The sequence below is a fragment of the Coptis chinensis genome, chromosome 8, assembly GCF_015680905.1.
Source record: "Coptis chinensis isolate HL-2020 chromosome 8, ASM1568090v1, whole genome shotgun sequence".
Taxonomy (NCBI): domain Eukaryota; kingdom Viridiplantae; phylum Streptophyta; class Magnoliopsida; order Ranunculales; family Ranunculaceae; genus Coptis; species Coptis chinensis.
In genome coordinates, this window is record NC_141463.1 from 66,920,781 (window position 1) to 66,947,654 (window position 26,874).

The 26,874-nt window shown below is 36.6% G+C and overlaps 1 protein-coding gene, 1 long non-coding RNA gene and 2 pseudogenes across 4 annotated transcripts; 1 reads left to right on the forward strand and 3 right to left on the reverse strand.

Annotated features, from left to right (window-relative positions):
• Nucleotides 1-932: 932 nt before the first annotated feature.
• LOC147482538 (ubiquitin carboxyl-terminal hydrolase 19-like) lies at nt 933-4,373 on the reverse strand. The gene is made up of 5 exons (XM_086576608.1): nt 2,537-4,373; nt 2,118-2,283; nt 1,940-2,028; nt 1,714-1,859; nt 933-1,627 (listed from the first exon to the last, which is right to left on the reverse strand). Exons 1-4 carry the CDS (start codon nt 2,638-2,640, stop codon nt 1,823-1,825), a joined length of 396 nt encoding a protein of 131 aa, XP_086432734.1. The 5' UTR covers nt 2,641-4,373; the 3' UTR covers nt 933-1,627; nt 1,714-1,822.
• Nucleotides 4,374-4,501: 128 nt separating this feature from the next.
• LOC147482539 (putative galacturonosyltransferase 3) lies at nt 4,502-9,120 on the reverse strand (annotated as a pseudogene). The gene is made up of 9 exons (XR_015204077.1): nt 8,682-9,120; nt 8,401-8,450; nt 7,964-8,024; nt 7,476-7,535; nt 7,263-7,400; nt 6,984-7,121; nt 6,567-6,901; nt 5,552-6,497; nt 4,502-4,965 (listed from the first exon to the last, which is right to left on the reverse strand). The product of XR_015204077.1 is annotated as a putative galacturonosyltransferase 3 (transcript).
• Nucleotides 9,121-9,254: 134 nt separating this feature from the next.
• On the reverse strand, nt 9,255-11,221 carry LOC147482540 (dehydrodolichyl diphosphate synthase CPT3 pseudogene; annotated as a pseudogene). The gene is made up of 2 exons (XR_015204078.1): nt 11,064-11,221; nt 9,255-10,502 (listed from the first exon to the last, which is right to left on the reverse strand). The product of XR_015204078.1 is annotated as a dehydrodolichyl diphosphate synthase CPT3 pseudogene (transcript).
• A 1,612-nt stretch (nt 11,222-12,833) lies between these two features.
• LOC147482541 (uncharacterized) lies at nt 12,834-16,469 on the forward strand. Its single transcript, XR_015204670.1, has 4 exons — nt 12,834-13,059; nt 14,210-14,289; nt 14,542-14,688; nt 16,223-16,469. It is a non-coding gene; the product is annotated as an uncharacterized LOC147482541 (long non-coding RNA).
• Nucleotides 16,470-26,874: the final 10,405 nt, after the last annotated feature.

Below are 26,874 nucleotides of genomic sequence, written 5' to 3' on the forward strand. Positions count from 1 at the left end.
GAGGTGACATTTGTTGTTGATGCGGCTTCAATTGAAACATGTTAAGCTTGTTAGTCCGTTGATGTTGTTCTTTGGAACATCCAGGGGGGTTCATGGATAATTGATGAGCAAAAGCTGGAATTGTGTATTTCTCCACCCAATCGTGTTGTAGCCGGCTTCGATTCATTTGGACTTCCATGATCAATGCCTCATTTAGAGCTGCCATATTTGACACACGTCAAACACCTATTTTACTGAAAATTTAGATTACCTATTAGTTTACTCATAGGTGAAAAGGTCAATTAAATGTGTCGCTAAACTTCAAGACAGTGAACTGAGTGCATGAAAAGCGGCGAGCAACCACTAGTGCGTCCAAGGTACCATCTTATGAGTATTAAAAAAAAAAAATACTCCCTTTCAATAATTCTATTGCTCCGACTCATGCTTTGTGACTGAGCTGTTGTTCTGCTTTGCTATTCCTGTGGCTGAGGTGACATTTGTTGTTGATGCGGCTTCAATTGAAACATATTAAGCTTGTTAGTCTGTTGATGCTATTGCTGGAACATCTCGGGGTTCATGGATAATTGTTGAGCAAAGCTGGAATTGTGTACTTCTCCACCCAACGTATTTGTAGCCCGACCGGCCATTTGGACTTCCGTAGTCAATGCCTCATTTAGAGCTGCCATATTTGACACACGTCAAACACCTATTTTACTGAAAATTAATTTAGATTACCTATTAGTTTACTTACAGGTGAATGGGTCAATTAAATTAAATGTGTCGCTAAACTATTCGATTTGGTTCCATTGTCACAGACACTTAGACCCCAATCAATTCAACACAAACAATGACAGTTAGCATTTCATAATAAGTTTTTTTTTTTTTCAATTTCAAATTCATAAAATCAGATAAATGATCAAATGAATAAATCATCAAAAAATAAGAATGGGGTATAAAAAAAATTTAAGTTCTAGGCATGTGTTTAGAACGGAATTGTCTAGTTACAACTCTGACTGCACCAACACCACTTGTGAAGTTGACTGCCTCAAACGTCACTACTTTCCCAATGGTAAAGAACTTCACTAGGGTTGTCACGAATGTTGGAGATGACAATTCCATCTATCAAGCAATTTTAGAGTCCCCTAGTGGAATGAGAATCAACATTGAACCCAACACTCTCAACTTCACCAGCAACGGCCAAAAGCAAGGGTTCATCGTGAGTGTAGAGATAAACCAAAAAGATTTTAGTCCAATATATGGCTACCTCAAGTGGGTGGATCAACATAACCACGTTGTATCCAGTCCAGTAGTAGCCATTACAATCTAATGCAAGCATTGAAGCTATATTTGTGTCATCCATTGCTAGTCAGTTTTAATAGTGAATTGGACTAAATATTTATAGAAAAGTGAAACTTATCTTTCTGAAATGAAAAGAAGTGAATTACCGTTAGCCAAGCGCATCATAGGCGAGCTTGTCCGACCAATCAGTTGTGTATTTTGCTAGAGAAACCGATACAGAAAACAGCAAAAAAGAGTTTTAAAGAATTACCCAAGTCATAGTCTCAAAATCCATGTCCTTAATTGCTTTCATAGTTAGTTCAGATTAACTAAATTTCCCCCTTCTCCAACCAGGTCCATTACTTCCCCCCTGAAAACAAATGATGTGCAATTGTTGAATTCTGAAATTGAATTCAATCAGAGATTTTAAAATATGAAATTCATAGAAGAGTGTACCTGGTGGGTATGGATGATTGAAATCAAGATTGAACTGAGAACCAATAGTTGAAGCGATAGAGAGATAACATATCCATTTATCTCCCTTAAGAAATATGAGTTTTTTTTCTTAATGTAGACATTGTAGAACAACATTGGCATAGCAGCTGCACAGTGAAAGCAGAAAAGTTAGCATCATCCAATCACAGGAGAATAGATTGTCATACACTCATACCCTTACACTGACATGTTCCCACAATTTAAAAGGCCACAAGGGGGGAATCTCACGTCGTTCCAGTTAAAGAGCTTCACAAATTCTTCATAAGGAAATAAAACCTGTGAATTACGCAAAGCAATGAGTTTCTCACTGTTGAAGGAGAATACTGCCAATACAAATTCATATAATGACAGCTAGTTACACTTACCTTCTTTATCAGTGGAAATTCTTTAGTAGATTTACCATCACAACAAGAAGCTTTTCCACCAATGCTACTGATATCTGATTTTGCACTTAGACCTCCAAATTTTTTGAGCTCCTGACATTTTTGTTTGTGACTTGATCTCCAATGCTCCAACTGGCAAGTATGAGAGCTGAAAAAACAAAACGATAGCCGCCACGTTAACGGAAACATATTACAAAGATTTCTGTAACACTATTAAACCAGTAATGATGATGCCCCTTGGTTAACATAACAGACTACCAAACTTAATTTTCCCCCAATCAAATTAGTGTTCCTAATCCACAACAGTAAAGTTGGACACATATTACAATGAACAACACAATGTGCATTAAATTCCTACCATCAAGAAACGAAATTTAACAAAAAAGATAAAGAAAAATTACCAATACATAACAACCTTGCAACCAGAACACCTCTTACTACTCCTAGCTTTCCCACACGCACCACAAACACCACCATCGCTGCTTTCAACAGCAACGACACACATTATTATTACTATTATTTTCTTGTTCTTGGAAATTGGCGTCGCCTAGAAAGTATGAAGAAGCATTGGTTTTAAGCAAGTGAAGTAATCCAATACCGATTAAAATAGCTGTGAATATGAATTGGAATAATAATAGGTAAAGATCCAATGCTATACTCATTAATCTCTTCAAGCAAAAAGAACAACCTTGAATTTTAGAAAAGGAATTTAAGAAAAATGAGAAGTGCACGAATGATGTGTGTGTGTGTGTTTTTTTTCTTGGTTCAAGCTAATTGGTTTTGGGTGAGTTGAGAGATGTTAGCAGAATGACAGCCACCATTTTTTTGGGAGAGAGAGAGTTTGGGGAGGATAGGTTTTATTTTTTCTTTCTTCAGTTTTTTGTTCGTTCAGTTTGTTTATGCGTACAAAAGGGCGTGTATTTCAATTTTTTCCTGCGGAAAGTTGAGGTGTCAATCTAAAAGAAAAAAGGTAGCTGACGTGTTTCATTAAGAGCATTCTCGACTACTCAGTATTAATGGTCTTTGATGTCCAATTTTTGAATGGGCTACAATTCTTTAAATTTTACATCGAATAAACCGTGGGCCCATTTTGACCATCTTAAGTCAGCTATAAGCCTATAAGTGCACAAGCTTCCAGTACACTCAACATGGTAATCGAATTGAACTTGTCCTGTAACAGAGTCATCTCTTGGAATAGGGGATATTGCTGTTTCAGGTTTGCCAGAGTGTAAGAAGGCTGTGATCATGGTGCTCCAACATATTGTATCCCTTCTCTCCATTTGTCGAAACAATTTCCAACCTAGTTCAGCAAGATCACATTTTGCATAAGCATCAATTAAAGCATTTTTCACAAACTCATTGGCTTCAAATCCCCATCGTATCACCCTGGAATGGTGAACTTGCATTTAATAGGATCTCCAAGGTTCAACCCCATTACCAGAGAGCATTTCCTTGAACAAAAGAAACCCACCCAGACCTTCTCCACTTTGTACATATGCCCCAATCATCACACTCCATGAAACAACATCCTTCACAGGCATTTCATCAAACAATTTTCTCGGAAACTCCAATCCACCAAACTCACTGTGAAACCCCAACAATGAGTTCTGGACAGAAATATCAGCCAATAACCCATGAATGCCCAGACCTTCATAAATAGCTCTAAGATTGCGACAAGCTTGAAGAACAAGAACCAAAGTCGAAACATTGGGTTCAAACACTTCACCCCTTGCTTTCACAAACATATACCAAGACACCCATGTATCTATCACAATATTCCAAGAAACTGAGTCCTTGTTCACCATGCAAGCAAAAACACTCAATGCAGAATTAATGGCCCCACATTTCATGTAAAAATTAATAATGGAATTTCCAATAGAAGTGTATGGTTTCAAACCTTGCTTAATTACACATGCATGAAAAGAGGTTCCTTCTTTTAAGCCATGAAGGCTTGCACATGACTTAAAAACATTAGGAAATAAGGTTGGGTCTTCGGATTTCTTCAGTTCAAGATAATGGGTAAGTACATTTTGCCAGTGTCCTTGAAATGATAATTCTTTGATCTTTTGTTTCAAGTTGTGGAGAGAATGTTTGAGAAACGCATGCCAAGGTGGTAAAGAAAGCCTCAGGGACCGCTTATCATCAAATTCTAATGGAAGTCAAAACTTTGTCTCGACTCTTGACAGCTAACGTTGAAACAAAATCTTATACCGAGGACGTACGAAGCATGAAGGGTCATTCTTCTCAACGTTCGAAGCTTTCTGTTTGCAGCTGAAAGAGTGGGTGAACACCTTACACCACTAAAATCTTAAAGACTCAAAATCTTTGTTTCTGACAGGAAACGTAAATTATGGATATTGTTGGTATGATCCGTGAAATGGTATACCATTTATATACATGTATGTATAGTGGCTTCTCAGGATCCTGCGTTCACACAGATATCTCCCATGTAGCACATTCTTACAATTTGTAGATGTTTCCAAGGACTATAGAGGCCTATTCCGCACAATAGTAACAACAAATTTACAACAAACAATCAAAAAAAAAAAAGTCGCTATCCACTAAGGTTGCACTGCTGAAGGTAAGGGTTATCAAACATTACATATCTGGACCAGTAGGACTTGTATTTGGTGACTGCGAGATCCAGCCATGGCTTGTAGTTTCCGTTGTAATGTACAACTGCTCCATTATCTATCTCTGTTTGGTTAAGTGCGGGGTCATAGCCAAGCCCCAACACATGCCAGCCCCGATCCAGTGGGTATGTTAGGTTGTAAAATGTTATGAGTCCAGGGGGCAGTGTCCCAAGCTTCCAAAGAGTGCGGTCTTCATTCTACACAAATAATTTTAAAATGAGAAACTGCAACTACAAAAAATCAGTAAACATGATGTTATCATCCAAGAGCACAAAAAAAACACACATAAACTTGTGATGCAGAAAGGATGACGTGAGGGTTGATTCCAGCCAAGGATGATTTCTTCATCATGATCAATGATGATCATCTAATGCAACAATAATGGCTTAATTGAAATATCGACAGTATGAGATCTTTTACTTTTGCAATCTTTCAACAATATAGAACATTAAGGGGGAAAAAAGGTTATGTCAGTAAGTGCTAAACAAACAAAAACAACAAAACTATAGTTGATGAATATGATGCTTTTTGGCAGCTGATGTACATTATATGACGGAAGGGGAAATAAACAGTCTTGCTCTACGAACGTTGTAGACCCAGCAAGTCATTTGAGCAATTAAAAAGATAATAAAATAGTACAATTCTGATGCACTATCTTAGATTCTTAATTTAACAACGTTCATGACAAATACCATATACATCACATGCAATATTTCAGGTAACCCACAATTTTTATACTCGAGGAAAGTAAAATGTGGAAAAGTACAAGGTTAGGACAAATACCATGTCTTGCCAATGATGATATATTCAAGTAATATCTTGCTTCTTCCACTCCTTCAAATAAAAAATATTCATTCCAAAAGCCCACCCACAGGCATTTGGGTCAAAGTTCTGAGATATCTTTGGGTTGGAGAAGTTTAGATACTTGTCAAACTGATGAAAGCTTTCTTTACAAGTCTCCACTGCACCATTGACCATGCCTTGCAGGTTGATAGACCACAGAGGTGTTAGATCCTTCTGAACTACAATATCATCGTCCAAAAATAGGACCTTATCTAGTTTTGGGTAGACTTCAGGAAGGTAGAACCTTAGATGATTCAACATGGACAAGTATTTGGGATTCCTATACTTGAGATTGTCAGACCCATCAGACAGAGAGGATGGGTGATCTGCTTTAAAATAGTACTCTTTAATTCTAGCAGATTCAAGTTGACGAAGAACTGAGCAGTAAGATGAATTCAGCCACTTAAAATCATCAATGTTCTCAACCTGTATTGTGGCACCTGCAGGAGGACTGACAAGGAACCACATCTTCATAGCTGCAAAGTTCAGTCTGTCTGTAACTATATGGAAGACATGTTTTTCTGGTTCTTTTGCGTGTAAAACAGTAGAATTTACAACCACAGATGTGGCAAGTACATTATCAGAGAAAATGGCATAGTGGTAGAGAGTCGGATCTTCTATCTTTTCTATGTTTTGTATTTCTGTGCTTCCATAGTCCTGCAAGAAATAATCATTTGCAAGCCGAAGAGATAGGCAATGCAGCTGTCTAGGAAGAGTTTTTGCAGCAAGCTGTATCAAGAATGCGCTTTTCTTTTTCAGTGCATTTATAGTATCCTCAGTTGACTGAATCATGGCCCTTAGCTTCCTTGCCATGACAAAACAGTCATAGAACTTGTCTTTGGCAAGAGATAGAATGTGGCCCATTGCTTTTGCTCGATCAAGTGCCCTGGACCAGACCCATATTAGTATTGAGGAAGATAGAATGTGATAAACACGCAAACTTGAATACCAGTACCTTGGGCGTAGCTCAGCATCTGAACTTGCTTCTCCAATAGCATGTTGACTTTCTTTGATGTGTTTTACAAGAGAATCATACAGACCAATCTCATTTTTCATTTTTACAATGCTGCCATATGCTTTGGCCATTATGATTTGATCACGCATGAGTTTCAAAGCAGAATCAGAGTTCAGATTTTCATAATCTCTCCTCCATATACTGTACTTTCCCCTGACTGTGGTATTAAACCTTTTTGACCTTTCAATGGCTTCAGCTTGCATCAGAGTTTCAGCATCCTTGCCCAATTGCATGAGTTCAGAACTTCGAGCTTCTCTCCTTTCTTGTCAAAGTTGCTGCAGTACAAGAAACTTTTAGAAAAACTTGCATAAGTTGATCAAAATGCATGGAGAGATGAACTAAAATAACGTAATTCACCCGACGTTTAAGCCTCAATGGATTAGTTGGAGCTTCTTCTTGATATTGCACTGTTTCCTCCCCAGCTCGATATTTATCAGTGGGCGCTGAGCTTTCTTCTGTTTCTTTCATTCCTGGCTGGAACAGATAGTCCTTTGCCTAAGAATCAGTGAGAGTTATAAAAAGAATCATACGATGCCAATATTAGCCAACACGAAGCATAACAGTTCCTTAAACCATATGGAGACGGATAAACAAGCATATCAGACATTAGACGAAGAGGACATTTGATGATAATACCTGGTCACTGTACAGTTGATCATGGCTTTTATTATCAGGGTTTTGCCAGACCCAGGAAGCAGATAAATCCTTAGATTTGACTGTACTTATTTGAACAACCCCATAAGCATCAGTGTATGTTGCAATTATGTCAATGTCCTGCATATGATTTTACCAAAATGCATAATGCAACTTAAACAACAATATTGTGTGTGAAAATGGATTATTTAGTACCTCTTCCAAGAGATAGCTGTCCAATTCTCCAGATTTACGTTCTTTGTTATAAAACTGCTCCTGCACAGATGGCATACAGTTCATACAGCAAACAAGATGGAGCAAGTTTACATTATCGCACACTATCCCCAAAGAAAAATATAGCAGGAAACTAGTAAGGTAATGGAAAAAGTACTATTTCTACATATCTCAGCTCTCAAGCATTCAATCTTCACAAATTTCTATCTGAACTTACAACATCAATCCACAAGGCACAGGTTCAAGTTTTCTCAACTATATTTCTCTTCTTGTTTTTGTTTTTCTTGTGTGCACCTCCACCTCCACCTCCACGTGTGTGGTGAGGTGTGTACCTACAACATGTCTGACCCAGGATCCGGTAATATATATTGTTTGTGCCTCTCTACAAATTTGAGAGTTTAGACGAAATGATTCCCAACGGTTTTGAAAGTACATTAAAAATTAATTGAAAGGCATAGGAAGAAGGAAACCTTGCTGTTGACGCATTGCTCACAATCATACTCAAGTCCATATCCTTTGATATTCCTTTGACTGTAAGGAACAAGAAGAACAAATACACAAAGATTAGGGGTCAAAGGAATGCACCATAACTTGTACTATACTATTATATGTATGAAAGTTACCTATTCTGTTTGCATGGAGGTATACACAGTACTTTACCATTTTGTTCATCATATATCTAGGGGTCTCAAACAAGATATTACAAACTAAAGTAATTAAAACCTACTTTCTACATTAAGTGCTTTAGATAGCAGATATAAACTGGCATGTTTTGTTTTACTAAACATCATAACTCAATAAAAAGTGTGCACTTTCCCTCCAAAAACTGTAGTGTGCAATGTCTCATCTTGTATTAATTAATATTGAAATTTGTATATGAAGGAACAATCCTAATAAGTAACATTACATTGTAATATCCGGCACGTCTGCTCCCACTAAATGCATAAGAAACATTATCTGCAATTATGAATCACAAGATATGAGAAGTTAGCTTGATAGGGAAAAATAGATGTCCCAAGCACCAGTACAATTATTAAGAAGAAGAAAAAATTGGGAAATGAAATACTTTTGGCAAGATACCAGGCAAAATTCAAATATTAGTTAAAGAAACAAACAAGTTAGTCATTAATAATAATAATAATAATAATAATAAAAATAGTCAAAAGAAATGAAGATGGAAAAACTCACCTGAAAGAATGAAACGATTAAAAAGAAAAAAGCAGAGCTCCAGAAGAAGAAGAATCTTGAACGATCTTTCATCATCATCTTCATTTCTTGCACACTAGTGGGTTGGTTTATATGCTCTTCCTATTTATTTTATGACTTTATGTGTATTGTATGCACCTGAGACTTGTTGTCCAAAATATAATACTGTAATCCTTACTGGATTTGGGCCGAGGCTAAATGTTTGGTTAAAAATCTCGGTGGCGGCAGATTGATTTTTGCAACAAAGGAATAATTGACGAGTTAATATGGCAAATTGGCAATCATTCTGTGCTTTTAACGCAATGATTGTCTCAACTGACAACAAACAAACACTCTTCCGAATTGGATACTATTTGTCTTTTGTTTCTGAAGATAAATTCCAGATATCATTCCATCCACCATATCACGCCGCGGATCAAGTTGGACACACCAACGGTAAAATAATTACCATGTTGATAAAGATAGGACTGATCACGTATACTGTCCCTCCCTACCACAGAACCTCATGTTAAAAGCCTAAAAGTATATTTTCTTTAAATGGAAAAAGTAGAAGAATGAAGAAAAAGAAACATTTTTTTTTATGGGATCACTGAAGAAGAAAAGATTCTGCACTCTTGTCACTGTAAGAGCATATTGGGTTTTGGGTACAGACTCCTCTGTGTCTGTAGCCATTCAGTAAAACAACAGAGGAAATAAAACTGATACAGTTACCAGTAAACGTACACAATCAATATACATTAACCTGGATCACGTCTTTCTTGGAAGAAGAACCAGCGACTGGAGCCTACAGAAAACTTCTTTCCACAACTTCGCCAAAATCCGTTCCAGTTGTACATCACAGCTCAAGATCAGCCAGAAAGAGATTACAAACAGTGGAACCATACCACAATCCTGTAAAACAATCTACATGCATAAGTTTCACAATTGCTTCTTTTTCTTCTCTAAATAAGGCTGGACCCGTTGGTAGCTCAATATTCCCCACACCAGGTGCCGTAAGGAGATTTCTGGCCAAAGAGCAGAAGGAGAATACAAGTAGCAGCACGTAGTCTGCCATAGAAGGAAATTGCTCAGACGGGCTTCACCAGATGTACGGACTAAGATGTCTGGGTCAGGGGCCATAGCCATATAGAAGTGCTTCTCAATGTCAGACAACTTAATAGGACACTCATTATCAATCATCTGCCTAATTGCTCTACTTGCATCTTTGTTGACCTCCTTAGATTTCAATTCTTGAATCTCAGACCTTCTCTCATTGTAAGTCTCCTGCACAGCATGTACAATCTCATCTGTAGAACTATACGCTATACAGACAAAAAGAACGCACTTATCATTATTGGCAGTAGCAGCCATAGCCTTCTTAGCAGCTAATCTTACAGACTCACGCAAGAGCTGCAGATTTCCCACAAAATGCACCCTAATTCCAAAACTCTTCACTATGCTCTCTTCTTTGAGCAAATCTTCGATCTTGTCCTGCATCAGATCCATCACACTTTCGACTTCTTGAGGTGTCCGTCTGAAATTGTCAATGCTGAAGGCATACACAGTCACGTACTTGACTCCCAGTTCGTAGCAATACTTGAGCATCGACATGAGAGCCAGGAACCCAACCCTGTGACCTGTCCCTTCATTTACATTGCCCTTACGAGCATATCTCCTGTTCCCATCCATGATGAAGGCAATGTGGTTTGGAATAGGGCCCACAGAAAGCACACGGAAAATGCACTTTCGCAGGAAGATACACATATTTGCCTGATCAAAACAATTCTGAAGTGACCTACGCAAAGACTCCATTTGAAAATGGACCTGTTATTGTAAAAGAAAACTTTAGTTGAGACTCTGAAATCTTAATATATGAGAGGAATAGCAAAGTCTGCCAAACCTTGCATACATATACTTGATTAGATAAGAAGTATACATGACTGAGAATGACTACAATTGTCCACAGGGAATTGAATGATCATAACAAAAAATACTCTATTAAAGTTAAGTAGTTAAAAGCATTACAACAGGTCCTAACTACACTTAATTAATTGGCACAGGACACAGCTTTCAACGATTTTAACAATGACAACGGAACGAAAGAGCTAAAGAAAGAATATAACAGACAAAAGATCAAGAAATGTTCATACACATTAGACAGTTAGGATCATCTAGGTTGTATTAATTATTATTTCAAAATAAAAGATTTTGCTTTTTTTCCCCCTTAATCTCATTGTTTAAAAATGCACATAGTAAGAAAACACCCAACAAGAGTTTCTCATTTTTAGGCATTTCATCAAACAATTATTTGAAATCTAGATTTCTATAAACGGAATTTTACTAAGCTCATTAGTTGTAGCTTAGTATATGAATAAAGAAGCTCACCTGATTAACCACGACAACCCCGCTATCAGACCAAAAAATGGTAACAGATCAACAACTTTGATCACTTGTAGACCCGTTTAGTTAGAACAAACGAATAATATAACCTTGTTATGCGAGATGCCTATTATGGGTAAATACTAATCCCCCAAATGACGACATTTTACATAGGGGACTATGTAAAAATCGACGATATATCATGGCAAATTCTAAAATATCGACGATAATCGAAATATCATAGCTATATACCAAAATATCAACATGTAAAAAAAAAAAAAAAAAAAATTCTCTCTCCTCACCATATCGCTTTATTTTGCACTTCGAGCAATATAATTGGCTTCTAAAAAATCGGATAGAATAATAATTAGTGACACCTCCCCAGATTTATTTAAATCTCCCTAATCTATTCTTAATTTTCTATGGACTCCTCAACTTAAAAATAATAATAATAATAATAACAAATTAATTAATCCTTATACAAATTCTACCGAAATCCTAACTTTTCTCCTAAACTACGATTGTCTCTTATCTTCTTCCATACCAATACCAAGCAAGAGTTCACAATAGCCCTACTATTGCATCGAGCAAAACTACGCCCATTTCCCAAATCTCACTCTCACCCTTCCATCGTCACAATGACCAGCAAAACTTTGGAACTGATTAGAAAATTGCACCTCAAACATGAGGAGGACTCAGGTACAGTTTGCACGCAAGGTTTTTGCTATCAATCTTAGAGTCCCTAGGGAACAAGAAGACGATCCGGTGTACAAGAAAGGTGTTTCAACTTTTTCCGAATGAGACTAGAATGAAAGGGAAATTGGATGAATTGGAAACTGGAATCGTAAGAGATGATAATTTGAATAAAATAGTTATTATTGATCATGAAAGTGCAAGAGCTGTCGAGTCTTGAAGTTGAAGATCGAAGAGAAGTAATTGAGGCATGAAAGTTTGTGTGCTTACTCAACGAAAAGTTTGGCATGGTTTCAACTCAAGGGCAGAAACCCTCATCTTCAAGAATGCTAGAACAAAGTCCAAAAGGTGAATCCGAGTACCCTTTCATCTTTAGCTAGAAAGAAACTTAAGGTTCAAAATTACTGGAATGGTTTGAATGTTAATGAAAGGAATACATTTTTAAAAGTGTTGATTCAGGATTTAAAGATTCATTTCAGTCCATTAGAACATGAACTGGCTGGGGAGGTTATGTCAGAAGAAGAGTTGTTGTTCGCAAAAGATAAAAATAACCCGGAATGGTCATTGTGGAAATGTTGTCAGTGTGGTGAGAAATTTTCTGATCCTGAATCGCATCTGCAACATGTTTTGACATCTCACTTGCATGAACTTCCAAAAGAACATATATAGTTGTTCACTCAATTGTCTTAAAGTCAATAGTTACTGGGTTTCAGCCATAATGGACAAAACATGGGAACCATTAGATACTTCTGCTGCAGTGCAGGCACTTGAGAAGCATGTGGGGTGGCTATTGGAAGCACGTACTCGAGGATATTTTGAGGTTAAGAAAAAGAATCATATGACTAATATTGACTTTCATACCAATAGAATACTAGAGTTTTCAACCAATTGGTCTGAAGCACAGTCGTAAAGAAGAATTGACTTTGATACAAAGACAATGGCAAGGAGTCTTTGTCCTGCTTTGCCAACAACAAATGATTCTTATCATTTAACGTGCCTGAAGAACATTAAGAGGTTGCTTCTCGGCTTATTAGTAAACAAATATCTCATGACTTCAAACATGAATAAGGTTATTGTAATTTCAGGCCATGGGGAGAAATATATGGATGGTAGCATAGGAAAAAATAGATATGAAGGAGATAATCAACTTGGGGTTGGTGCAATGAAGATGAAGAAAGTGAAGGCAAGGAGGAAAATTAGAGAGCCAAGGTTTTGTTTCAAGACTCTTAAGTGATGTCGATGTCTTGAATGATGGATATAAGTGGAGAAAGTATGGCTAGAAAGTGGTAAAAAACACCCGGCATCCAAGGTACCCCCTCTTTATTTATCCTTTAATCATGTAACTTTGTCTTCCTTGATATATGTTTAATTTTCTTCCTCAATGGTTTCATACATGGAAATCTATAAACAAAGTATAGTATTGTTGTTATTGACTCACACCTCTCTCTGTCCTTTTCTTTGTGTTTCTTTCCATTTGGAAGATTGCTAGAGTAAATGCGGCCTATACCTGTTCTGCATATTGCTTACTTACAAGTGAGATTCTCTTCAAGTAAAGAGTTTTGTTTACAGTCGATAGGGTTTCCAGACATAACTATCTCCTTTAGTAATCTTGATCGATCTGTACGTATGAATTGGCTATAGAATTGGTTTATTAAGGTTATTGTGCTAATGCTTTAGATTTGGCGTGGTGCAATTTTTACTTCTTTGTTTTCGGTTTCGAACAACCATATCATTTACTAATAATGAAGAATTTTTCCTAAATCCCTCATAAGATTTAATTTTGAAACTTTATTAGCTAGATTGGAAATAAACACTTCAGTCGTGTTGAGAAGGAGAAAGACTTTTACTGATAACTGAAAAATCATAGATAACTTCAGTTTTCCTTTAATTAATCACACAGTACGCAGAAGTACAAGATGATAGAAATATGGGTAGTCAAGGGTTAACGAGTATTACCCACCCCACCCCACCCCCACTAGATGGGCAATTAGGGTCATCCCCCAAATACACACAAAAAAACACAGTCAACCCAATGATGTAGCTAAGATATTAGGCTATTATTCATACTAAATCGTAGGTCCACCTTTTTTTTGGTGCTTCATTTAAATATCGACAACTCTCTTAATTGACTCTTAATTGATAATCCACCTTCTTAGCGACTCATTAAATTTAAAGATCACATTAGTCTAAGTTATGCCACGTTGAGCTACAATTTTAATTAGTCCACAAGGACATGTAAGTATTTTCATTGACATTTGTATGGGGTACGGTTCTGCATGCTAGCTCGAACCAGGCAGCTGCAGTAGTGCTTTGAAAAAAAAAAATCACATACTGCACATGACAATTAAATTGTTCTTCATATTTTCATCGGCAAGCTTTTGCCCTAGACCAATTATTTTCAATGTTTTCCCATTTGCATTTAATTCAAGATGCTTCATTGATTTCATCTTTTTTTTTAGGATGTGATTTTGATGACAATTTGAATAGTTCAAAGTGTTAAGAGCTTCCTGCTTGCAAACCAATTCTAATACCAGGATGGGTAAGTTATGGTTCTATTTACTCAAGCATGACTTTTCAATATAATTCTAATGAGTTAATTGGAGGTAAAATTTATGTTGAAATCATTCGTACAAAGAAGCTTTAGAAACTAAATAGAGACATTTTTATTAGTACATGCACACTTATTTTATGTAGGTGTTCTACATGCATTTAATTGTTTGGTATCTTGATATGATCTGACATGCCCAGGCTTGGTGTTAAATAGTTTTATTTTCTTCAAATCCTTCATCAGAACCTGAAGATTGCGTGCTTTGATACAATCTAATATTAACAATAATTGCACCATTAGTGGAAGCATCAAGTATGAACACTCTATTCAAAGTTTCTATTTTGAATTATTTCTCGACAATCTCAACTTCTAGGCCGGCTCTTAACTGAGGTTAGCTTCAATCATATATATATATAATTTTTTTTGGTTTAATTATGAGTTTTCTTGATTATTTGTTGTGTGTCGATTGATTAGCTTTAGAGGGAGGTGACATAAATATGCTCAAAATCATCGGGAGTGCTAGATGGTGTTACAAACTTTTGATTTCAAAGCCATATCAAGATTTAAATTGTCTTTTTCTTTAAGAAGAAAGTGTTCAACATTGAATAATTGAAAAACACATGATATATTTTCTTTACACACACAAACATGATATGAATATGCAAATTTCGCTATTGATAATGTAAAATGGGTATGCAAATTTGGCAATTGGTAATTTAGCTTTTAGGATAAGCAAATTCATTTAGATTAATCGAAGGGAATGATTTTTGTTTATTATGTGTTTGCGGCTGAAGGTTGATCTTATCTTGAATAATTACTTTCTTTGCATTAATTACTCTCTACTTCTAAACTTCTCAATGGCTCCTAATCTGGCGTGGGTGCTTATTATTTGTTTTTGATGAGGTATGGATGTGGGGGTCTTGCTGGCATGTAGGCTTGATTTGGAGGGATTAGTTTTAGGTGATCTCCATTTTTGTCACCTCATAATTTTATTGGTTTTGTTAATAGAGCATTTTGAGAGAGACCCAATAAAAACGGAAGATTTAAATTGCTTAAAATTAGAAGCACTTCCCTGCAGTTACATTTGCTTAAACTAGACTGCACACTCGCTACTGATACCCTTCTTAGATATTCATGTGAACGTAGATAGAGTTTATTAATCTTTATTCGCTTTTCTTATTAACAGGTTTTTAGCCATTAAATTCTTCATATGCTAAGAAAGTGTGCATTTGTTTTCTTCATTGTAGAGTAACTTAACCATCCCGAAATCCAAAAAAATAAAAATAAATAAAACATCTCATACGTTTCTAACGGTGGCTACACTTCTTCAGAGAGAAAAAATGAAAAAGATTAAGGGTTTGGGGTTTATCAAGGTTCATTAGTAAAACTCTTTCATGGTTGGTTTATTCTATTTTTCTTTCTCATTTCTCTCAAATGTTTAGTGTATTAATCAAGCCCGGTCTACCTTCAAAATGTTCTATAGTCCATTATGTATTGGCAGTCCAACATCTTAAATGTGCTTTAATAAATTGTATATTGATTCAAAATGTTTGACCAAGACAGTGAACAATCAACATATTTTGGTACTTAATGCCGAACGTGATAACATGATATATTCCTTCGTAAAATAGTCATAAAGTGAATTGTTTTTCCGCAACTCTTGTAGTGTGGACTCACGAGATTCCTCTCTTGAAGTAGAAATGTCTTGCATAATTCTTTAATTATGGCTTATCTTTTTCCTTATTGCTAGAAACCTAGAACAAAATCCTACACAATGTATTAAAAATGAAACATTGAAACCCTTTGTAGCTATATATGGTTTGGCTTCACCTTCAATTCTCTTTACACTGTTATTTGTTCCCAATTTATTTTTCCTAATCGTGTTTGTTTCCTTTTTAATAGTGTGCTAACACAATGAACGCAGGAACTTCGAGCACCAACAAAGTTGAGTAGCTCAAGCGACGCAATTCCGATGAAGGTTCATTTAGTAGGTTTGGATTTTCTTCTATGGTTTCTAATTAAATAGGTATTTGGGTTTTTGGTTTTATTTTTTGTTTTAACCAGTGAAATAACTCACCTGCCATGGTATGTACCCTCCCATTTAACATGTTTACCTTCCCAGATTACTATTACTGTATGACGGACGTTGGTAACATGCTACAATGGACATGATATTTATAATGAACATATCGCATCTATAATGGACATAATAATTTCACTTAAAAAATGGCATTAGAATAACGAATATCAAACTGTTTTGAGTATTTGTAGCTATTGTTTGTGCATTCAGAGTGAGGATTGATATTAATATCACTTGCTACAAATCAAAAGGTGATTGATAGTGTGGTTATAAGCAAGCATTGATGTAGATATTGTTTTGGTTTATATCGTTTAAGTGGCAAGGTAATAACTAAGCGCTTTAAGTATTTTTTATTAGTAATACGCAGGGCCGGCCCTAGCTTCGGTGAGGCCTTAAGCAAAACTCAGAACTTGAGGCCTTTTTCCAAACCAAATTTTAAGTCAGTTACTCCATTTTTTTTATTTTGCAATTCTACACTATATAGCAAGTTTTCTTTGCCTAATAGGATTGAAATTTATGTTTATTTTGATTAATTTGTTTCTCATGGGTCTGGTTAGACTTATCATTTTTGGAGATATAGTATAGAGATGGAAAATTGAAAATTTAACCATTTGAAATTTGAGGTATTTTCGGAAATTCTTTTTAACATAAGAGAAGGAGAGTTATTACCTTTTATTAGGAGACTTTTATGGGATATGTATTATGTTTTGTAGTATCCAAAAATCTTTTAGTAAGATTTATTGGCTATTTAGTAGGTATTTTATGTTGCATAGTACGATTTTTGTGGAAATTTGAGGCTTTTTTTCACTGAGGCCTTAGGCAATCGCCTAACTCGCCTTATGGACGAGCCGGTACTGGTAATACGCCTACATTGGTAATTCTATTGTAGAAGTGTTTTATCATGTGTCTTACTAAGTGTTGAGGTGAGCGTAAACGTTGAATTTTTAGTTAATCTTAAGATTAGTAAGGTTGCAAGATAAGATAATATTAAGATTAATAACTAAGCACTTTGAAGTATTTTTGATTGGTAAGTATGCCCACATTGGTAATTCTATTGATTCATTAATTGGTAATGTTGATTGATACTTTGAGTCTAACTTCATTTAGGTAGGTTATAAGGTAGAAAAACAATTGTTCTTTGTGGTCTTGGAAGTTGTTTTTAATACCATCTATAACTTTCTAAATATATTTTGGACCACATAAATCAACCATCCAATATTTGAATGCCTCATTTATGTCAAATTATGGTGGTGGTGGATTTAATCATACATGCACTATTTGCTCCTTGACAAGGGATTTTTTTTTTGGGTGAATGGAGAAGGACATCAACTACTCCCCACACTGAAATATGGGAGTTAGATAATGAAATATGAGATCCCTGTAGAAGCCGATAGCAAAAAGCTCTTCCACCAAGTAATCGACTCTATTAGTTACCGTCTTGACAATGGTGTCTAACATAGATATGTCAAGGTAATTTCTTAATCTTTAACACATTATTAAGAATAGTCATAATAGGTCAGTTCAATAGGCTAACTTGGCTATCAACCCCCTTAACTTTTGTGTAGACGACATAATCCCATGAGGCTGTCTCAGCATTACTTTAACTTCAAGTACTTTCTAAGACATATCTTCACAGTAAGAATTGTTAACAAAGTAAATGACACTTAAATATAGAAGTTAGAAGTTATATGTCTGTCCATGCTATTTGCTTGGAGTAGTGTAAAAGAAGATTGGTTTAGCGAAACGTAGGTCGTGATACCTGTCAACTTAACCATATAACAATGACTCGAGTTCCTTCTCCAATTATATGCTAAGCGTCCAAGAGTATTTGTAAAGTGCGCGCAATTGATTTTTTCCTTTTATATGTCTTTTCGTAATAATTCTAATCTTGCTTTGTCATACTAACTTTTACTAATGGTTGTTATAGTATTTGACTAATTATTTTCTAATTTGATATTTCTCAAACATGTCGCAAGCATGCAACTTCGCCACCTTTTTTTACATTTGAAATTTAATTAAGAAGTCTTTTATGCATTTGCTACTACTAGGGCTCCACAAAATATTTCTAGATTTGGAATGAGTTTTAAATAAAACAAATTTGCTCTTCTCGCTCATAACCCATATGAGTTTAGCAATATACAACATGTAAATTAGTCGTATAAAGATTTTTGTGGTAAGGGATTTCATTTGTGTACGTATCTATGATTGCAGTGCTAACAATCATAATTTCCTTGAATCATCATAATTCAGTTAATGTAGTTTAGTCTATTTTCTTGATAATTGTTCTATTATTTGTTCTATAGGTGTGAATATCAGTTTTAATGAAATTTGGGTTTGTTCCATTATTTGGGTTTCTTTCACGAATTGCAGTGATAATAGGACTTGGATGCAATTAGTATATCATGTTAATCATGTTTATTGTTTTGTATGTCAGTGTGATTATGCGATTATTACTTCTGTTGAGTTTAAATAAATGACTACAGTTTCTCTTCGCTTCAAAAATTTCCTTTTCCTTTACTCTTTTCTATGTTGCATGTTCTCATTATGTAAACGTGAAAATAAAGTACTACAAATAAAAGCTTGATGACTCTTGGCTTCAAATATATGGAGGTGAGAATACGTCCAAATTCATTTCATTATAGGTCCCTATGGGCTATGGCATACACGTTTATGTTCATTTAGACCCTCAGCTCTCTAGAATTTGGTTTGATTTTCTAACATACAAACTATGCCGCTATAGGTGGTACGTAGTATTAGGTTTCGAAATTGCTTTCATCTCTTTTGTTGTTCTTAATAGTGCTCTTTGACTTTTTACTACATCGACTTGCTGACCATCCAACCCATGCCCCATTACATAAGAATATCGGATATACACACCCTTGATTGAAGTGATATTTCAAATATTTTCACTTTCCATCTATCTTTGACAATGCATTGTATATCTTTGATAATATATGGTTTCTAAGTTGTGTAGTACGCATAGTGCCTTAACATATTTAATTATTTTTTCAAAAATATTTTACATAGTAACTCTACATACTATTCTTAATGATTAATTGCTGGATTAAGAAGTAGGGTTTGTTCAATATATATACTAATGCGACCCAGAAAGTACTGTGGTGAGATTTTACAAATAACTAATCTTGCTTTGTTGTTTAGTACAATATTCTGGGATCTTGGCTCCAACGAGGTAACTATGTGAATAAGTGAGTTTCTAAATTGATACTAAGGTTTGTATGATACTACTTTAATATGGTAGTATCATTAAAGAAAGTAACCGAGTATACACCAAGAACCATACTCCTTCTATGTTGTAACAAGTTGTTTGTTTTATAACCCTTAAGCTTAATGATAAGAGCCCAAAACTGTAGTTTTAACCCCTTAACAATCATACTTTTAGACCAATTATGCGAGTAATAAATAAGAGTTAATGCTGATTACGTGTTTTTATGTATTTCAGGCAGTAAAGTCAAATATGTGCAGAAATGTGCCACTTTGGCGAGATAAAGGAGCAAGGGTTGGTTGCTAAGAAGTTCCGTGATAAAGGCCAAGATTCAAGGAGACAAAGCCTTTGTAAAGCCCTGTCAAAAGCTGAAAAGTCAACACGGGCAGAAACAGTGCACAAGTCAGCAAAACGTCCAAAGACCATATCTTTGAACTCAGGCCTTGGAATTGGGCCTACCTTATGTCAAAACGACCGTCTTGGAAAGAGCTTTCCAATGGTCCAAGCCTTGACCCAATCAAAGGAGCAAAAGTGGACGAAAAGTCTGCTGAAGTCAAGGCCAGCTGAAATAGGCTCTGTGGACTGAAGAATTTGGGCTCGATTTTCCGGCCCAAAACATGGCTCCTCATCCCATGCACGAAATTGTGGATCTGGTCTCCTCCTTTGCATAAAAGAAGACTTAGCTCTTAAGTTAGATAAAGGTAGATAATCTTGAATAGAAAGTAGCCATTAAAATAGCTTGTAGATCTAGTTTTTGAATTCAATTAGTTAAATTAATTAGTTTCATACATGGTTTTAGATTAATTCTTTGAATCATAGTTCTTCATTGATTAGATAAATAAAATAGTCATTTCGTGTTCATTTCGATTTTGTCATTTAAATTTGTTAGATCTAATTTAAATTGTTGTTATTCAATTCTTAGTTATTAATTTAGATTTCAATTATTGTTTAGTTAAAGTTAATAAAGTTATAATCTTTATATTACGTCTAGTTTTAATTCACATCGTAGTATAATTCCCACCATTGCTCTCATTAGACTTTGGATTTACTAGTCAATTGTAGAAAACTTGAATGCTAAAGAACTAGGAGTGGAACGAACTTTTTACTCCACTCTATTTCGATAGAATTGAGAGTACAGAAATCTTTGATAGCAACGCGTAATTAAGTTTAATTTTATTTGCGTTTTGAGTTTCATCGTTCATTTCATAGGTAAACTATTCAATTTTACGCTTATCAAATGGCGTCGCTGCCATCTTAGTACTCTTTAGTATTGTTTTCTGTAGACTTGATAGTTTTTCAAAGTCCCATAACTCACCCACCCTTGTTTGGATTCTCACTGTGGTTGTCTGTTTCAGTTTTGCAAGTTTCCACAAAAAATTACTCGGGCCTTTTCGCTACTGGGCAAGCAAAGTGGTGCGCACCGCAGCCCACACGCTGGAATCCCAAATTTTGCTCGAGCACCACCTGCTACCTGCCAAGGCAAAACATGAGCGCACCCCCAGCCACTGCGCTGAATTCCAACTTTTTGCCCGGCGACACGCGCCCTACCAAGGCCAACTTTGGGAGCCACCGCATCACACGCTGGAATCCTAATTTTTGCATGAGCGCGACCTGCTCCCTGTCTAGACCTATTTTGAGCGCACCCGCTCCCTCTGCTGAAACAACCCGATTTCCACAGGTTTGTTTCAAACTTCCATTGCTTTCAAGTTTTTCAGTGTTCTAATTTGTTATATACACTGAGCACGCGTAAACAAGACACTATTCATAAGTGAAGCAAGGAAGCTTTTAGGTACTCTTTTCTTCCACACCTCGCATATTCTGTTAGAGGTTCATACTAGCATATCAGGATTGTTTGGAGTGTTGTTGTTTTTCATTAAGATTGGTCTTAGCCTTGCATGAGATTAAGGTCAGGCCGAAGAAAAACACCTAACATAATTAACAGACAACGTCAACAAACACGCCTTTCTAGTATACCACTCACTTCACCTCTAGCTAGCACAACACACACCACACCTGAGATTATGGCTGACGAAAGAGAGTCTCCTCTCTCGGACTTTTACAAAGCCTTGAGCGATAGCCTGAAATCTTGCATCGTTTTATCAGACCTAGTGGGGGATTTCCAAATCCCCCCAAATATATTTAATTTGTTACCCGTTTTTCATGGTCATGGGTTAGACCATGAAAAACCTTATCAGCACATGCGTAGGATTGACCAAGTCCTTACTACTTTCCACCATCCTTCAGTTGGTGCTGAACAAATTAAATTGAGGGTATTTCCCTTCACCTTAGCCGATAAGGTGGCGTCTTGGTTAACTGCCCAATCGCCTAATTCTGTGGACTCGTGGGCTAAACTTGTTCAACTGTTTATGGAACATTTTTACCCACTATTGAAGACCGATGAAATGCTTTCCAAGATTCATTTCTTTCGACAGAATCCTCATGAATCATTTTCAGAGGCTTGGAATCGTTTCACCAACTTACTTATAGAGTGTCCACACCATAACCTCGCGAAAGACATGTTAGTTCGTGCCTTTTTCAAAAGACTTCTACACCACCATAAAGAAGTCCTTGACATAATGAATGGGGGTAGTTTCTTAAGTAAAGGAGCCTCAGAGGCTTATAAATTTTTATAAGATCAAACTAAGTAGAATAATAATTGGGGGGGTAGTGATGATATCTCCCGTTCCGTTGGTTCTTCTACAACAGTTAAAGCCGCCGGTATGTTGGAGATGAAATCCGATCCAGAACTTAAAAATTTAATCGAATCTCTAACTAAAAAGGTAGAGACTATTTCTGTCCAACAAACGCCTATCCCCGTCATGAATGTCAACTCCAATCTATGTAATTTCTGTTTGAGTCCAGAGCATCCCGACTCCTATTGTCCTTTCGCCTATGAACAACAACAATCACAACAAGATAATGTTTGTTCCATTAATAGCGAACCTAACGCAGCTTGGCGACAAAACCATAATTTCGGTTGGCGAAATAATCAACAACCTCCAAGGTTGTTTAACCCAAATGATAGGCCAACAAACAATTACAACCAAGGTCCACCAAGGCAAGGACAAGGTCAGGGTAATTATAATTATAACAACCAAGCTCAACCACGACAAGGACAAGGTCAGGGTAATTATAATAATTATAACAATAATAATTATAATGCAAATCGAGGTATCGTTCCGGTTAATAATAATAACTATCACAACCCACCTATAAATAATCAACGTGACATAGTTCCTATCACACAACCAGTAATAAATACCACTCCATAACCGGATCGCTTTGATACCTTTATGCAATCTCAACAACATATTTTACAAGCCATCCAACTTTCCTTACAGCAGTTAGCTCAAGAGAAAGTACAACCCAAAGGTGTGTTTCCAGGACAAGCAATACCTAATCCTAAAATACCAAACACAGCCTTTGAAGTAAACAGTAATACTAGTAACGAAAATGAAAACGTAGGAGAGATAAATTCCATCACTACTCTCCGTTTAGGCATAGTGGTGGATAACAAAGTAACTATGTCTATAGTTACCCCACAAGGAGTTCCTACACCAGATATTATACTAGATACCAAAACAGAAACTGAAGATCCAACCCCTGTAGAGGTACCAGTTAAACCACAACCTAAGAAACAAAAACTAAGGTTAGACATCCAATTGAACCATACGCTAAACATAGTAAGAAACTACCGTTTCCCCAGAAATTAGCTATGTTAAAGAGAGATACAAACTTTGACAAGATTATGGAAGTTTTCAAAAATCTAATGATTAACCTACCCTTTCTCGACGCAATTAAAAAATTACCTCACCACGCTAAGTTTCTTAAGGAGTTGTGCACTACTAGGCGTAGAACAAATATTCCTAAAGACGCCTTTCTAACTGAACATGTTCCAACTTTATCAGAACATAATAAAATAGTTAAGTACAAGGACCCTGGTTGTCCTACTGTACAATGCACCTTAGGAGATACTCACACGACCACTGCTTTACTAGACCTGGGGGCGAGTGTTAACTTACTCCCTTATTATTTATATAAATAAATAGGTCTACAAGAAATACAACCTACAACAATGACGTTGCAATTAGCTGATAGGTCTATCAAGTATCCTAAGGGTGTAGTGGAAAACGCGCTGGTTAAGGTTCAGGATTTCTACTATCCTGCGGATTTTGTTATCCTCAATACAGAAGTTGCTAACGACTCTGTCCCGATCATTTTAGGGCGCCCTTTCTTGGCAACTGCCAATGCGCTTATAAATTGCCGCGATGGTTTGATGTCTTTATCTTTTGGCCATCTTTCCGCTGAGGTCAATGTATTTAAACCGATCACACAGGTTCCTGATACCAATATTGATAGAGAGGTTAGCATGATCGAGAGTTTAGCTCATGATTATTTCAAAACCATGTTTCCAGATAATCAGATGCACAAATTCCTTGCCCTTGAAAGTTCCAACTTCAACAAGGACTCTTTAGATGTAGAGGAAATCGAGGAAGATTTTCTTAGCATCTTTTGCAACTCTTCTTTGCCACCTCGAGAGTCCCCTCCTATTAATATCCATTCATCTTCCACCATCAATGTTCCCCGCCCTCCACCTTTTCAAAGGAACATGGAGTTTGCACTTGACCTTCTTGCTTCTTCTGTGCTTAATGATTTTCTAAATCCTCCTAATACGGAAATAATTCCCGAAGAAAAGGCACATGACACCTTCATTTTCAGAATTGAAACAGTTCCTACCTACACCATGAATGAGTTTTGTGCTAACCCATATTCTCATTCTTTCCATTCTTTCCTTATAATACTTATCTTTATCCACCATATCTTCCACAACCACCCATTTTTTCACACTCATTCACTTGGACAACCTCTCGTTCAAAGATGAAGAAGAAGGTGCATGCTCGGTTACGTTCTAGGTCTATCAGACTTCGCTTTCATTCCACTAGGTTGCATCGTAGAAAGTCTTAGTGCTTGATTCTGTTTGGGGGTGCATTCCATGTTATTTATTTATGGAAAGACCCACAAATTTAGGTTGTTGATATATGGAAACTGCAGTATATATATATATATAGTCTCGAGTATCTGACTATAAACGACTCATTTTGTTGTTTGGTGTACTTCTTTTCATTTTCATATATTGGTAAGTGCACAATTAAGGTAACCGGGCCCTCCCTATGGAGTGTGTGGCTGTAAGTACCAGATCTTAAGTCCACGTTTAACATAATTCACGTTTTCCACTCTTGCATGTTTTCTCGATTTTTGAGTCCTGTCCCTCTATGCTGTGAATTATGCATTTATTGCTTTCTTGTTTTTCTTATATTAAAAATCTTATTCATAAAAAATAAAAAAATTGTTAAAATCACAAATATAGTAAGTTAAGAAGTATCGGGAATCTGACTTTAAAAGACCCACCTTTAAAAACAAATTTTCTAAACTCTGTGTCTAAAATTTGTTTGGGGGTGGGGTGTTCGTTTCCATCCTGGATTATTCAACTTTCCAGTTGTGTTGTTTAGGCCGTTTTATTGTATTACGATTCGGGTTAACATTTTCTATTAAGTTAGATTTCATTCGTTCGCATAACTTATGCTATACACGCACTTTGAGGCATTTTCCATCTTATTATATATCATTCACAGTCGAAATAGAGTGTTTTATGGATCATTAGATTGGTAATTCTCTCCTGATCATTTTCATATCTCATTCGCATAAATCGGACCGATAACGAAGCGGGAATTTTAGTTTGAAGTTGCGCGAAAAATCGACAAAAATTGGAAAATCAATTTGGGCTTGGGCCCAACGCACGCGCGTGCGTCTCCTTCCTCCGAATCAAACAGAATCACAATTCTTTCCAATTCCGCCATTACCAATTTCAAAAACCTAACCAAAAATAAAAATAAAAAGAAACCTAAAAACACCCACGCCCACAATACAATTCCAACTTCAAATCTTCTCCAAAACAATCCTCCACCAATCCCAAAAATTTCCACCACCGAAAAATACCCAAAACTCAAACAAATCGGAACTGCCGCGCCACCACTACGGTTTTGTTAGTGAGAGAGTCTCAAACTCCATTCCCACATTCCAGTTAAACCCCCAAATCGTTCTAAAATATCATGGCTCAAAAACGAAGGTTGTTGCCGGAACAAGCGTTTAAGGCCGACCGCTTCACGCCGTTTTACGGTGACGAGATGATTAAGAGGGGTTGGAATCGGTTGTAGTACTCGACTCATGATTTCTTCGACTCATGATTTCTACCACCCCGATTTGGTCGAACAGTTCTATAAAAAGAGAAAGTTGGACGGTCAGAAAATGTTCATGAAAGTGGCTAGGACTAAGAGAGAATTATCGAAAGAGAAGTTGGCTGAAATTTTAGGCATTATGCCTGGACGCCACCTAGAAGCCACCGTGCAGGAGTCCCAGTATACTGGAGTTCATGCATTGATGAACGACACTCTCATGGAGGGTCAATATAATACAACTTCTCATTGTGCTCGACAGTCATCTCTGCGAACCAACCAACTGGCTGTAGCTCAGTGGATTGGTAAGAACGTCATTGGGAAGGAGAAAGTGAGCGACATCGGGTTCACATGTCTGCACGTTCTCTGGATATTGTAAGAGAAGAGGTATGAATTTTGTATCCTCGAGTTTTTGCTAAATATGATTAGAGGAGTTGGGAAGAGTATCGCACAATTTCCTATTTTAATTACGAAGATAATGTTGTCTTGGGGAAATAAACCAAGAACTGAACGGATGATGTTGAAATTGCATGCAAATGAAAGTAGTTATAAGGAGTGTATCCAAAAGACTTGGATGTTGTCGGAGGATAGGGTGGTGGATTCGGATGAGGAAGGGGAGGACATGACATGGTTAGATGAAGATGCCTTAGAGAGGTGTACGTCTGATTCAGAATGCATGTCAGTGTTGCATACTAGCGTGCGTTGCATTTACGCTATTTGTGAAAATATACGAGATAGGCAGATTATAATTAGAAATAAACAAAAGACCCTCCAGACGGGTTTTGAAGTGCTAAACAAGAGCCAGACGGATCTCCATTATAACATGGAGATCGGCCCTCCAAAGGGAGTGGCACGCAGATATCTGAAATTGAAGGCAGAGATGGAAGCACAACGCTTGTTCTGAGGAGAGATTCTACGACGCATGCCACCCTTGGAGGGTTCTGTTTCAGATGAGTCTAAGAGGCATGAGCATCGTCGCCAAAGAACGGATGGCTCGGGCTCTTCTTCTTCCCACGACCAATCTCCATCTCAGGGTCCTT

Excerpts from the sequence above, each read along its gene's own strand:
- LOC147482538 (XM_086576608.1), bottom strand. The coding sequence starts at position 2,640 with ATGTGTGTCGTTGCTGTTGAAAGCAGCGATGGTGGTGTTTGTGGTGCG. Across the intron at positions 2,029-2,117 it reads AATTTCCACTGATAAAGAAG|GTTTTATTTCCTTATGAAGA; the intron begins GTAAGTGTAACT and ends CGTAATTCACAG. Across the intron at positions 1,860-1,939 it reads CTTTTAAATTGTGGGAACAT|CTGCTATGCCAATGTTGTTC; the intron begins GTCAGTGTAAGG and ends TTCACTGTGCAG.